The sequence below is a fragment of the Sceloporus occidentalis genome, unplaced genomic scaffold (genome assembly GCF_023333645.1).
Source record: "Sceloporus occidentalis isolate IW3139 unplaced genomic scaffold, rSceOcc1.0.p SCAF_33, whole genome shotgun sequence".
NCBI classification, from domain to species: Eukaryota; Metazoa; Chordata; class Lepidosauria; order Squamata; family Phrynosomatidae; genus Sceloporus; species Sceloporus occidentalis.
The window spans coordinates 288,797-302,319 of record NW_028317013.1 but is presented as its reverse complement, the minus strand read 5'-3'; the positions used below and the strand labels follow the sequence as shown (position 1 = coordinate 302,319).

General features: G+C 36.6%; 1 protein-coding gene across 1 annotated transcript in view; it reads right to left on the bottom strand.

Annotated features, from left to right (window-relative positions):
• The window catches only part of LOC149298294 (coagulation factor V-like), a 43,443-nt gene extending 30,582 nt beyond the window's left edge, over window positions 1-12,861 (bottom strand). Inside the window, exons 1-7 of the mRNA XM_089487477.1 lie at window positions 12,857-12,861; window positions 12,340-12,416; window positions 10,245-10,367; window positions 8,930-9,142; window positions 8,182-8,340; window positions 7,745-7,966; window positions 6,875-7,037 (exon numbers count right to left, since the gene is read on the bottom strand). Of these exons, the coding sequence (XP_089343603.1) occupies window positions 6,875-7,037; window positions 7,745-7,966; window positions 8,182-8,340; window positions 8,930-9,142; window positions 10,245-10,367; window positions 12,340-12,416; window positions 12,857-12,861 (962 nt within the window). The remainder of the gene's footprint in view (window positions 1-6,874; window positions 7,038-7,744; window positions 7,967-8,181; window positions 8,341-8,929; window positions 9,143-10,244; window positions 10,368-12,339; window positions 12,417-12,856) is intronic.
• Between the last annotated feature and the right edge of the window lie 662 nt (window positions 12,862-13,523).

Here is a 13,523-nt window from a genome sequence, read left to right as displayed (position 1 = left end):
TTTGGAAAACAGCAGTATACTTGGACCCGGATGCCTTTTGGTTACATAAATTCTGGTCATGAATTTGCTGTATTCATGCATAAAGTTATGCCTGATGCATTTGAAAGGGGAACCTTGGCCTATGTGGATGATATTTTACTCAAAAGTACTTCTTTTGACAAACATATTTTGGAGATCCGATATGTTCTTAATCAATTAAGAGAAGCAGGAGTTAAACTTTCATTACAGAAAGCCCAATGGTGTCGCACCAAAGTCAACTTCCTTGGACACGAGGTAACTTCTGAAGGGTTAAGTCCACAGAAGAAGAAAGTTGAAGCCGTTCTGAATGCCAAAACTCCTACTAATGTCAAAGAATTAAGATCATTTCTAGGAATGATTAATTATTCCCGTAAGTTTATTGATAACTATGCAGAACTAACAAAACCTCTTTTACAGCTGCTTAAGAAAGACGTGAATTGGAACTGGGGGGAAGCCCAGGACAAAGCCATAGACGAGCTGAGGAGAAAACTCACTCAGGCACCCTGTTTGGCATATCCGGAGGGAGGTAAGCCTTTCTATCTGGAAACAGGATTTACTAATTTAAGCATAAGTGCGGTTTTGTATCAAAAACAGGACAATCTGAACAAGGTCATCGCATATGCAAGCAAAACCTTGTCACCTGTTGAAGTGAAATTCAACAACTGTGAGAAAGCTTTATTGTCTACGGTATGGGCATTACAGAATTTTCGGAGCTATATCCACGGCGAGAAGATTATTGTAGAAACTGCTCACCAACCTCTACAATATTTGCAGAGCGACAGGATACGAGACGGTAATCTTTCTAACAGTAGAATTACTGCATGGACTTTATTCTTACAGGGATGGCCGTTAGAAGTCCGTTATAATCAAAACAAGAAGAATGTAGTTGCCCAAGGACTAGCAGATCTACATGATTGTGCTGCTCTACTTCTGGATGATAACTCTACCGGAAATGATTTCCTAGAGGAACAATTACTTTCTCCGTATAAAGTTTATGACGAGGAATATTGTCGACCACTATCATGTGTATACATAGATGGTTGTTCATATCATATCACTGTTGATAATGAACAGAAATTGGTTGCAGGTATTGGAATCACCTGGACAGGTGATTATCCAAATATATCTGTAGGATACAGCATTGGTCCTAAAAGCAGTCAGATAGCTGAACTTTGTGCCGTATATAAGGCCATTCAAATGGCAATTGAGTATGGTGTTAAAGAATTTGTTATCATAACTGATTCTAACTACGTGCGCAATAGCTTTGTCGAATATCTACCTAGCTGGAAACGTAACCAAATGCTGAGAAGTAACAACAAACCTGTGAAGCATGGTAAGTTGTTTTGTAGGATTGATGATTTGGTAATCAAACATGATTTGACCATTTACTGGAAGAAAACCAAAGGCCATTCTAAGATACAAAGTATTGATAAAGAAGGTAATGATTTGGCTGATTCATTAGCAAAACAGGCAGCCATCAATGGAGAACTTTTTAACATTGATGATCTTATTGGATCAATTCAGATTGAAGCCATAACTAGACAGCAAGCTAGAAATGAAGTGGACCTTAATGTTGCACAATGGAGTCAAGAATTTCCCAATGAGGATCTGATCACTAGTCAAAAGAACGATCCCGTTATTGGTCGATTTTATGAGTATATAAAAGATCCCATTGCCAATCCTATCACTGATGATGATTGTAAGAATAATGAGGACTTGCGAATCTTGATGAGATATAAAGTCCAATTCAACTTGATGGATGGATTGCTGATCAGAATATCCAAACATGGCATACAACAATGGGTAGTTCCTACCGCCTTTAGAGGTTTAATGTTGCAACACGCACATGATGCACCTACTTCTGGTCATCGTGGGGATAAGATCACCTACGAAATACTGCGTGATTATGCCTATTGGCCACATATGCTAAGAGATGTGCAAACTTATTGTCGAGGATGTTTGATTTGTCCGCAATTCCAACCTCATGCTCCAACTCATCGTGCACCACTTCAGAAACGAGGAATGTCTCTACCTTGGTCTGACATACAAATCGATTTCATAGGACCTGTAACTAGATCCTCAAGAGGTAACAAGTATATGTTAACTGTTACATGTATGTTCACCAAATGGGTAGAATGTATCCCATGCAGAGAGAACACTAGTTCTGTATGTGCAGCATTACTAATTAATCATGTATTTTCCAGATTTGGCCTTCCTCAGAGAATCGAATCAGATCGTGGAAGTCATTTCACAAGCGAAGTGATGACAAAAATGTGGAAAATCCTAGGTGTGAAACGCAAGTTACATATCGCCTACCGTGCAGCCTCTAGCGGAGGGGTAGAGCGTTATAACCAGTCCATAGTAAATATACTCAAAAAGTATGTGAAAGAATCTGGTAAGGACTGGGATGTTAAATTGCCCTTAGTTCTGATGGCTATTAGAGCTACACCTAGTACCGCCACTAAGATGTCACCTTTTGAATTGATGACAGGCAGGAAGATGATTTTACCACAACATTTGCTATATCGCACATCTGATCATAATTTGATCAACGCTGCAACAACCCATCAGTATGTTGAAAATCTACGTAAACATCTTCAACATGCATTTGCTTTCGCACAAAAGAATCTAGGAAAAGCAGCAATCAGTGCTAAAACCTACTATGATCTGAAGACTACCAAGAAAGAATATGAAATCTCCGACCAAGTTTATCTGTATAACTTTGCACGAAACCAAGTGAAGGAAAAGAAGTTTCTACCTTCTTGGAAGGGTCCATATGTCATAATTGACAAGATTTCACCAGTAGCCTATAAGATCAAGATTCCTAAAGATGGTGATTTTGTTGAAAAATGGGTTCATATTAACCAATTGCGTTCTTGTCATCCCAGATCTCAGTTAAGAATTATAGATAATGATTCTGAGATAGAAGACTGAACATCGGTGTGAAATCAGAAGATCCAAGTCAACAATGTGGTATCGTATACAACTTGACATGTGATTATGTTATGTGATAATGTATATCCATATCATTGATTTCCATACCATCCAGCAACAATTTTAAGGTTGATAGATAGATTGGATAGCTATGTTTTAATGTCAAGTGATATTACAAGTATGTATACTCATACTATTCTTCTTTTTGAATATTAAGGCAAGGATTCAAGTTCTGAAAGATGTCCAAGAAGGATGTGGCGATCGTCTGGATCGTATTACTCCTGTGTCACGAGATACGGATGGAACCAATCGCAGAGCCTGGACCATCCTCTGGCATCATGATCCAAGAAGCTCCTGGATTCATCCTTACAGAAAAGAGGATCCTAACACAACGTGTGTTTGTCAGCTTAGACCCGAAGATCTCCATCGAAAAACAGTACAATGTTTCGTCAATGCAGCTCCCTGAATTAAAGGCCTGGTACCAGATGCATCTTGAAAGAGCACAAAGACGCGTTCAAGAAATTTTGGAACAAGCCAGGAAGCCGTTTGTATCAAGCTCCATTACAATGAATCATCGAGCTAAAAGATTCCTTGTTGCTTTAATTGTTGCCTTGGTATGTACAGCCATAGGTGCAGTCGTTGCAACCGGTATGTCTGCCGCAAACTCTGTTTCTGTTCAAACTTTGGAGAACGAAATTCGAGGCTTAAAAGGAGAAATCAATGCTATTCATCGGGAAATGGAACGACAAAGAGAGTATCTAGTCGACTTAATGGTTATGGTAAATGATACCATTGTAACCACGAATATGCATTCCAAATTAATCTCTCACTCCATTAATCTGCACCAAAGTCATGAACAATTCAAACGTGAACTTTTGTTTGTGCACGACCCGATAATATTCCACACGACTTCATTTTTGGACGAAGTGCAATCTGGAATGACTGATTTAACCAGAGGACACATCCCTTTATATTTTGTTGCAGATGATATCGTTCGTAAAATGATTACAAAAGTCGATGGCAATACCGTGGAACCCATGCAACTAAATCTGGTCTATGAAATGGGAAGTGCTCTTCCTCTTTACATTGATCCAGAGAGAATGGAAATATGTTTCTTATTATCAATCCCGTATGTTACCCCACGAAACATTTTTCAGTTGAAAACCATACATAATGTTGGAACATGGAAGGATGAGATACATGTCAAGATCCAAACCCCTGCTGTGTTGGCTTTTCAACCATGGGTACCAGATTGGTATTCAATACCTATTTTGACAGAATGTGTCAAATTTAAGGACAATAATTTTCAGTGTGACGGGAATTCTTTTATATACGATTCTACCAATGCCTTATGTGGAATTGAATATATTAAGCACGGTTCTGAAAAGTGTCAAGTAACTATGACAAAAACTGGTGATAATGCCCCAGTACATGCTATCTTGGTAAAAGATAGATGGTTGGTCAGTACTCTGTACAAAAACATGAGTATATTTCGGAGAGATCAGGTGACTAATAAGGTGATAGCCTTGCCATCTCCAGTGTCACTCATCAAGGTACCCCAAGACTCGCGTATTACTGTAGGCACTGTTACTTTGTATCCTGCTGGTACCGATGTTTGGGAAGGGGAAGTTTAAATGGTTGATGCGTTTCAAAATCTTGATATTCCCATTAATCCTGATCTCCAATATCTGCTTGACCATAAGCCTAACCATACGATACAGATGTCTATCAGGAAGAATAATATTTCTGTCGATGCTTATAAGTACACAGAACAAGATACCAATATCATACACAATGTGGATTGGGCATATTACAACAACATCATTCTTGGTTTGATGATTGTAACAGTTTGTATATGGCTAATTATTCTTACTGTAAAGTTTTCATTAATGACTTCTCTTTCAGGAGCAAAAGTGTTCCAATCCGTGCATTATACCCCTGCACGTCCCATGTCGGACAACATGATTTGAAGTCGTTAATATACCATCTGACGTTTGTTTAGATCATTCTAAAGCAAACTGGATTTTGCTTTGTCATAATCTAAAGGGGGGATTATGTCAGATATTTTATGATAGAAAACATGTATTCCACATATTCTGTATTTTACATGAAAACAAAATGGAGTCAGAGCCATTTTATTTTACTTAATCATATAGTGATTATTTCTTTTTGTCCTTGTTCTCTCTATAATTGAGAACAAAGAAGTATTCATGTATATAGATGTTTCAGTAAGTATGATACAATTAATGTTATCTTCCATGAGAAAGTTAAGGAGTAGACGCTGCATATCCTTGGGAACGTAAATTCGTATGGGGGATACATGGTAAGTCTACCAAGTCCTGAGTTACTATCTAGGAGGTAACACCTAGCGATAAGGGTGACCAAGGATAAATTCCAAACATATATGTAATGGTTTTAAGTTAATTCTTAGACCAGAGCGTCTCTCACAGGTAAAGTAAGAAATTACAACGGTGTAAATATGAGTAGAAATTCTAATTATAATGGGTAAAACCCACCGTTATGATTGGAGAATTCCAATCAAAAGGTGGAGGCTATGATAATAAGCCCTGTCTTTAAAAGCTTATGTCTTTAATAAAAAAAGGGGGGACCTTTAAAAAAGAAAAAAAAGAGATCGCACCCTGGAACGGACAGACCCTGACGGATTTATTCACCAAATTTTCCCCAGAGACTTGGAATCTTAAGATTCTGGCACCATATTTCACTCTTGGAGTTACTTTGAGTTATAACCTATATAACTGGTAGACAGTTATATTTTTTCCACTTAATTTCTTGCCACTGAACCTGGATTAATTTCTACAAGGACCGGTGGGATAACAGCAACAAGTGGTGGTAATTATAATTGTTTTATTATTCTGAATAGAGATGAATTTTGTCTTCTTCGTATAGAATTCCCTGTTTCTGGGAAGTACTATATTGCATTATTGTATATGACGGCTTGTGAGACTGCAGCTTATAACCCGTGATAATAACAATAATGAAAAGGTATTTTTACCTATAGATGAAGTTTGACATTATTTGCATCTATTAGGAACTTCACTAATACTCTTAGACACAATTATATTATTTTTAATTTGTTATATTAGTTGAACTAATATTAGAGAGATAGTGATATCTTTATTACTGCCCTGATTATTATCAATTTTTGGTTGCTGAGTGGGATGGAAATTAATTGTGTGTTACTTATAAAGTAGTAACTTATATTGATAACTATCGATAATATACTGTATTTGAATTGATTCATTTTGACATGTTTTAAGAATTTTGTGTTTTATATCATGCACTGTGTGACCCATATATAGATTTGATAAATTGTATTCACAATAAATAATATTTTTGATTGATTATCTTCGTGATATCTATCTAATTTGAATTATAATTTTCGGCGATCTGAAAGAATTTAGGATCGGAGATAAAATATAGGGTATCTCCTTAAATTAATATTGTGGATGTGGTACTACAATATTTGGTAGCGTCGTTATTTTGCGTATGTGATAAAATATTGGTTTTGCCTATTTTGTCTCATTAATATCCCTAACAACACCATGGAGGCTCTCTCTCCAATTTAACATTGCTGTTTGCTTGAGGTTTGCTTCTAGGAAAATGTTTTGTGGACCGAATAAACTAAGTTTGAGTTGTTCAGGAAGAACATGCAGCAGTATGACGTAACAAGTGTTAACTTACCAAGTTCATTCTCAACAGCAAACCTGGTGTTCCATTTAAGTGAACTCAAGTTACTCTGTTGAGACGTGTTCCACCTTCTTATGTTCAAAAAACTTTAAAAGTACTACAGTGTGTTAAATAGCTGCACTGTTCTTTCACTTATTGATGTTTGGTAATTAATTCAGCTTTTCAATAAAAGAACAGCTTTTCATATTTATGTGTTAACATAATCAGTTCTTACGTATCTGTTCCCTGCTTTCCCGGTGCATAGTCCCACATTACTTCTTCTGCAGCAATGAAATGTTCCCAGACTTTAATAAATCTTTTATGGAAGATGGATAATCTACGGACAGTGGTAACTTTTTCACCACACGTGTCCACGTCAATATAACCATGCATGCCAGCTAGAAATGAAAAAAATATAATACTTAATGTTGGAGTAATACAAATACAGTAATCAGGAAGAAGTGATGACTTTAGACACATGCACAAAATGCCCATTATATTATGGTAGGTCTTACCTCAGCCAAGTGTTTGTAGGCAAGCTGGGCATTTCAGTTAACCATCTTCACTATTTCACTGGATATATTTGGATCCACAACTATTTACAAACTTATACTGAAACATTTGTGAGTGTTTGAGCCCCCCAAAATTCTGGAAGTTGATATTGTCCTAATCTATGTGCGCATGATGTAGGTACCACTATACCTGGTTCCCACAGGAAAGAATTGGGACCATTGTTCTGCCAAGACCCTACCTGTCCAAATGACCATGGGTATATTAATCTACTCACTTTAAATGATAGTAACATAAGTCTTGAAATGAAATACAGAATTAACACTAGTGTTTTTATTTGATCTTAAAGTAAAACTAGTGTACCATATACAAACAAATACAGTGGAGTTACTAAGAAACTCTGTACTCTGGGTAACATTACCCTCAGGGTGTCTCTTCTACAACCTGGGCATGAAGTGCCCTTGTCCACTACTAGTCACCCCCTGCTCAATGCCTATAAGTCTCATGCACATGTTTTAACAGTGAGTATTCATTAAACAAGACCCGAAAAATAAAAGTAATTCAAACTGTGCTGATGATGTTCAAAACGGATTACCTTGAAGATGTTTATTAAGAAGGGATGTTATTAACCATCTACCACTTTGGTTCACTGTCATATTTGCTGTTGTGGACGAGGTGCCTACAAGACTGATGACTGATACTTTGTGATGGTATTGTTCGATACTTTGCCCAAAGAAATGCACAGAGAATAATTCTGGTTTAGAGCTTATTCCTATTATATGCAAGCGTACTGTGTCACCCGCACAGGCTTTGAGATCTGAAAAATGAAATATAAATAGATTTAGCACTTGAAGCATATAGTACAAGGCCCATCTTTGAAAACAAATAGGCCCTGGGGCAAGCCCAATCATACTGCCTGGTTTTTCTGGACTGTCATCCCATGGACCCGTTACCCTAGGCATAGTCAGCCTAGGCCAGAATATGCCCCTGCTTGTCAAAGACCTTACAAATTAGTTTCCATTAATTTCTTACCTGGCATAGTTCCATTAGTGTAGCCATTTACTGTATACATTAAAGTTTCATGATCTTTTGATGTTGGTTTTTGGGAACTTTTATTCTCATCAAATACTGCGAACATCAGGACATATTCTTTGTTGAACAACTTTTCTGTGCCATCAATGTTTAAGCTTTCTGAAAAACAAGAACATGTTACAAAACACATACAAACTAGTGCATATGGTGGGATTTAGATGGGCTGAGCGGTCCTCATCTGCCATCAAATCTGTTTTTCTATGCAATCTGGCAACTAAGGTACTGGGAATTTAGATGGACAAATTACGTTCTAACGCACTTGTTACACACTTTGGATAATAGGGAACAGACATATAACACACATTAACATGGTTTTCAAGTCACATTACCAATGTGTGTGTTAGCATTGGGGGTTACTAGATGTACATCCAAACACAACCTAATTTAACAATCTAGCCACCCTTTTGGGTAAATATTTTCCGTGTAAATCTTTAAATCCATATGACTAGTGAAAACAATATTATACAGAAAAAATAAGCATGTTCCCCTGACAGTTTTAGCCCTAACTGTTCACACATCACATCACTAGAACAAAGAACTCTACTTTTTGCAAAATTCATTGACATGGCAGAGGGACGTGTCAAAATCTGTATGTTTTCAGAGAGATGAGCAAGTGCAGTGCAAGTGCATTTCAGAAATCAACATCAATGAAGATATAGTGTATATAATTTAGCTAAACATCGGTTACCATTTTTACATATAAGCAATGCACCAACAAGTCCAGAATTTAGATCTTCCATCATGTTTTCATGCGAATAATAAATATTGGTAAGGCAGTTTGGATCATCCTCCTTGGGTCCCACTTCTTGAGTAATATCCCAGTTGTAGGTGTATGTTTGGCCTGGCAGAACAGAGTCATCCAACTTTTCTGAATTATATGTTTTGTCTGCATAGTTTGAACCTAAACACAAATGATAAGCACAATTAGTTTTCTAAGACAGGGAATTGGCAGCAACACCCTTTCAGCTCACACGTGACTCATTTCACATCCGTCTATGCCTGTCCATCTGGAGACAGATCTTAAAAATGACCTATGAATGCTAAAGCCGAAACATTACCCCCTCCGTCTGTACCCACAGTCTGTCCTCTCCCCTCTCCTTGTGTTCACGTTTCTTTTTTACCCTCTTTCCTATCCACTCCCAAGTTTTCATAAACCTAGTTCCCTAGTTTAAGTTAGTATATTTAACTCCCTCACATGTTTCTCCCAGGCTCTGTGTATAATCCCCTATTTTATGCTTTCTGGTCTTTGCATAAAAACTCTTCTAATATGATTTCCTAGGCCTTTGTTTCCAACACTCCCCATATGTTCCTTTTGTTTGTTTCTTCTTTTTTTAACATATACTTAGGTTGTTCTCCCAAGTTCCCACTTTATCTGCCATTGGAAGTTGACCTCATCTATGGTGGTCTTCTAGATGAAGCCAGGTCGATGCCCCCTCCTGGCACAGACCACCAATGACACCTCTTCCTTACCCTGTCTGTGCCTTAGTTGGCTGAGCACCGAGATATAATGTCATACCCCTCGCACAGAAGCTGCACACTGAATGTAGAGCAAGGGAACTGTAACTTGTGGCTCAGTGTCTTTGGAGGCCAGGTACAGATGGCAAGAGCTTTATGGTAAACATTTCAAGAAAGGCCCTGTAGCCGCCATGGTATACAAACTTTACTTGTTCGTGGTGAATACAGAGGCCCCTGCTCCATTGAATCACATCATCCTCAGATATCCTCAACTAGTTTAATGATAATCGGATAATGAAGTCTAATCCCGTCAATGTCACTTTAATTTAGTAGCTTTTCGCAAGCTTTTTGTTCCAATGTGTCTAAAGCCTGTAAGGTTCCTAATTACTTGCAAGTTGTGCTCATTTCTATAAGGAATAAGTTGAGTTTTAAAATAAACTAATAAATGAACATTCACATTTTATCATTTTATTGGATGTTTCACATATTTTGTCCAAAACTGAAAGAAATAAAAACAAATATTCAACTTCATTTGATTCATTTTTTACCTTCTGATTTTTTTCCATATGCAATGCCTTGCGGGTGAATGGTAAGGGGCTTGTTAGCCATATTTTTGAAATGAACTCTCAATGTATCCCCAACTTCTGCACGTAACGTTGGACCCATTATACCTTAAAAAGAAATAATCAATATGTTTTTTTCTTAAAGAACAATTGTTACCTTTACCAAATTCTATATTTCTTATACGATATGTAAACTTAATTTATCTTAGCAAATTATGTATACTAAAAAGCAAGAAGCTCAGGAAAGTAAATGGATTAGACTATGATCTATGCTTCAACTAAATATGTTGTTGTTAACAACTAAATCATGCTTAACACTTCAACTGTATAAGTTCCCCTCTAATTGTACATATTTAGTTTTACTTTTTAGTAAAATTTCAAAGCCATAAAGCTTCTGGTTTTTACTGCGCTGTTTCTATTTCACCAAGTAAAACAAGCTAAATTAATGATTTTGTGGTCCAGCTTGAGTCACACAAGCTTTCAGGATGATTTTATTATTTTCCAGAATTTTCTTGCAACATCTGGGACTGAGCGAAATTTGCTGGGATATTTTTTTAACATATACATGACTTTCGCGCAATACCCCAAAAAACATTGTGATGACCTATACAGAATTATATTTTAAGAATTTACTGGTATTTTATAACTTTGGGTAAATATTTCAGTTCCAAAGGCCGCTATATTTTAAGACTGTGGCTTCATAAACCCTTTAAAGAAAAATAGCATTGAAGCTATACATCGATGCACGCACATTCTTTTTAGACTTTTACAGACTACGCTTCCTTACCACTGTGATCACTGAATACCAGTACTGTGTTTTAAATGAATTATTTTCTAGTTTAATTAATTATTGGAATTAAAAACTATAATTAAACTGTTTGTGCCTAATAGCTTGAGAGGACAAACAGAATAAAAGATGGCAGCAGGGGGCAGACAAAGTAGATTTGGGATTTTTCAGCAACAGGAACTGCAATTAAAAGAGGATTATGTGTTGGCTTAAAACATTGAGGCTTTGTAACAAAAGCCAGGTTTACATTCCACATTATACTTGGTTCTTTCAGCTTTTTTTTTTTTTAAATTACCATTCTTATTTTTGCTCTACGTAGAAGCTGCCATCTTGTCGCCATATCACATGTTTTCAGTTGCCACTATCAACGGGTTTACTGTAGTGTTATAGTCATGTGTATGTATGCAGTGTGTATGTGTGATCGCATAGTGTCAGTGTGTGTGTATTTTGACAGTCAGTGTGTGGGTACTGTAGTGTTAGTGAGTGTGAGTATGTCAGTTGTGCTATAGTTAGTGTATGTGTATATATATATATATATATAGTGCCAAAGTCCGTGTGTGCGCTGTAGTGTAAAAAGTTGTGTTCATGAGCGTATAGTGTTAGGTGTGTGTGTTTGTAAGTATATGATTATAACTATGTCTATCTTTTACTGTATGATGCTAGAGTGTCTAAGCATATGTTAGTTAGAACTTATATAGACATTTCTATATATGATTTGCTAATAATGTTGTATATTAATTTATCAGCTTATTAAATGGTTTAATGTTTTCACTAATTGGCTCCTACATTTTTTTGTCTGGCTCCTAGATCCAAACCAAATTTGTCAGCCCCTGCTTTAAACTCTATTACACAATGGTGGGTTATATGTAGTTATAGACTATAACAAAGCCTCTGAAAATTCAAGATTGTATTGTAATAAGAAGCATTTTTTTTTGTGTCTGTTCTGTCTCTCCTTATTACTTATCTCCAAAATAGTCACGAAAAGCCAACCACCACTAAATATGTTGGAGAAGCCTGTGTGTACTTAATGTGTGTACTTAATGTGTTTCGGAATGTCCCATAAATGGTTAATCTGGTGTATTTTAAGTAAATGGAACTAAAGCCTCCCTAGTTTACAAAATGTGCTTTGGTTCCATCACCTTATGGGGTAAATGCTGCTGTACTAAGTTACTAACCACCCAGTTGTGAGTACATATATTTCTTATATAAATATGGATATAAGTTCATATTACTAAGGATGCATCTTGATGTATAACACATGTTTATGCCCAAAATGTCTGTAAGGGTTCTTACCTAACAACTCTGAAGCTGGTTTTGCCTTTTGAAAGTCTGCTTCATATTCTCTGTATATTAGCTTCTTGAAAACATAACTGGAGTTAAACAAAAACAATATAATGCAAATATTTTAGTGAATACATGTACTTAGAAGCAACTTCCAGTCAGAATAATAATTATCAGATAAAACAAGATTTATAGTTTTATGTTTTTGTTTCCACTAAAGGAAAATTACCAAATTGCCCAAATATAGATAGTTTACCTGTCAAATCAATAAATAATGATAATAAATAAGCCAATGTATGGTTGCCATGGATATTTATATCCAAGAGGGAGCATGCTATACAAGAACGGTCTCCCATATATTTTGGAAGAAAGATACTCCATTAGGGTTGCTATATACAGTGAATTTTCTGGAAATTACACAGAAACATAGGCCGCCATTAGCTTTTCCATATTTTTCAGCGGGATTTTTTCCAGACAGAGCAAAATATCCTCCCCATCTTTCCCCTCTCCCACCCCAATACCTCCTTACCTCATTGCCCACCTTTATTGGCTCAGGAGAGGGGTTTTCTGGTGGGAGGCAAATGTTAGTTACCCATTAATAGGAAAAAATATATGAACATGGTAGTAGTAGCTAACAGACCATCATGAGCCTCCGCAACATAAGAACTTTAGTTTACAATAGGGTGGTTTTAAAATTAAATTATTTCACTGACTACACAATCTGCTAGCAATATATAAATAAATGGAATGTACTAGTGTTCATCCAGTAATGGCTGACTGTATACCATGGGAGCTGTACTTAGTGCGTAGTGTTTGGCCACCACAACCCTAGTCAATAACTACAATTCTCGTGAAGTTCAGGCAGCAAAATGGCTGCTGAATATTATTGTAGATGCGGTCAACAAAAATTTGTGTTTGTACTGAAGACTTATTGTACCCCCACCAAAGCCCAAACTACAGTTACTAGCTACTATTCCAACTATTGCTGGCTCAACATCATGGGTGTTGCAGTCAAAAAATGTTAATGGTGTGTAGTGTAGTTCTATGATGCACAGCAAACATTATGAGATATTACAAAAAAGAGGGTAGTTAGAGGGGAGTATAAAGGCTTGGAACCAAAATAGTTTCCAGCAGTCGTGGTAACATTTGGCACTTAAAGCGCTGTTATTAGATTTCTCTTCATGTTCAGCCAACTA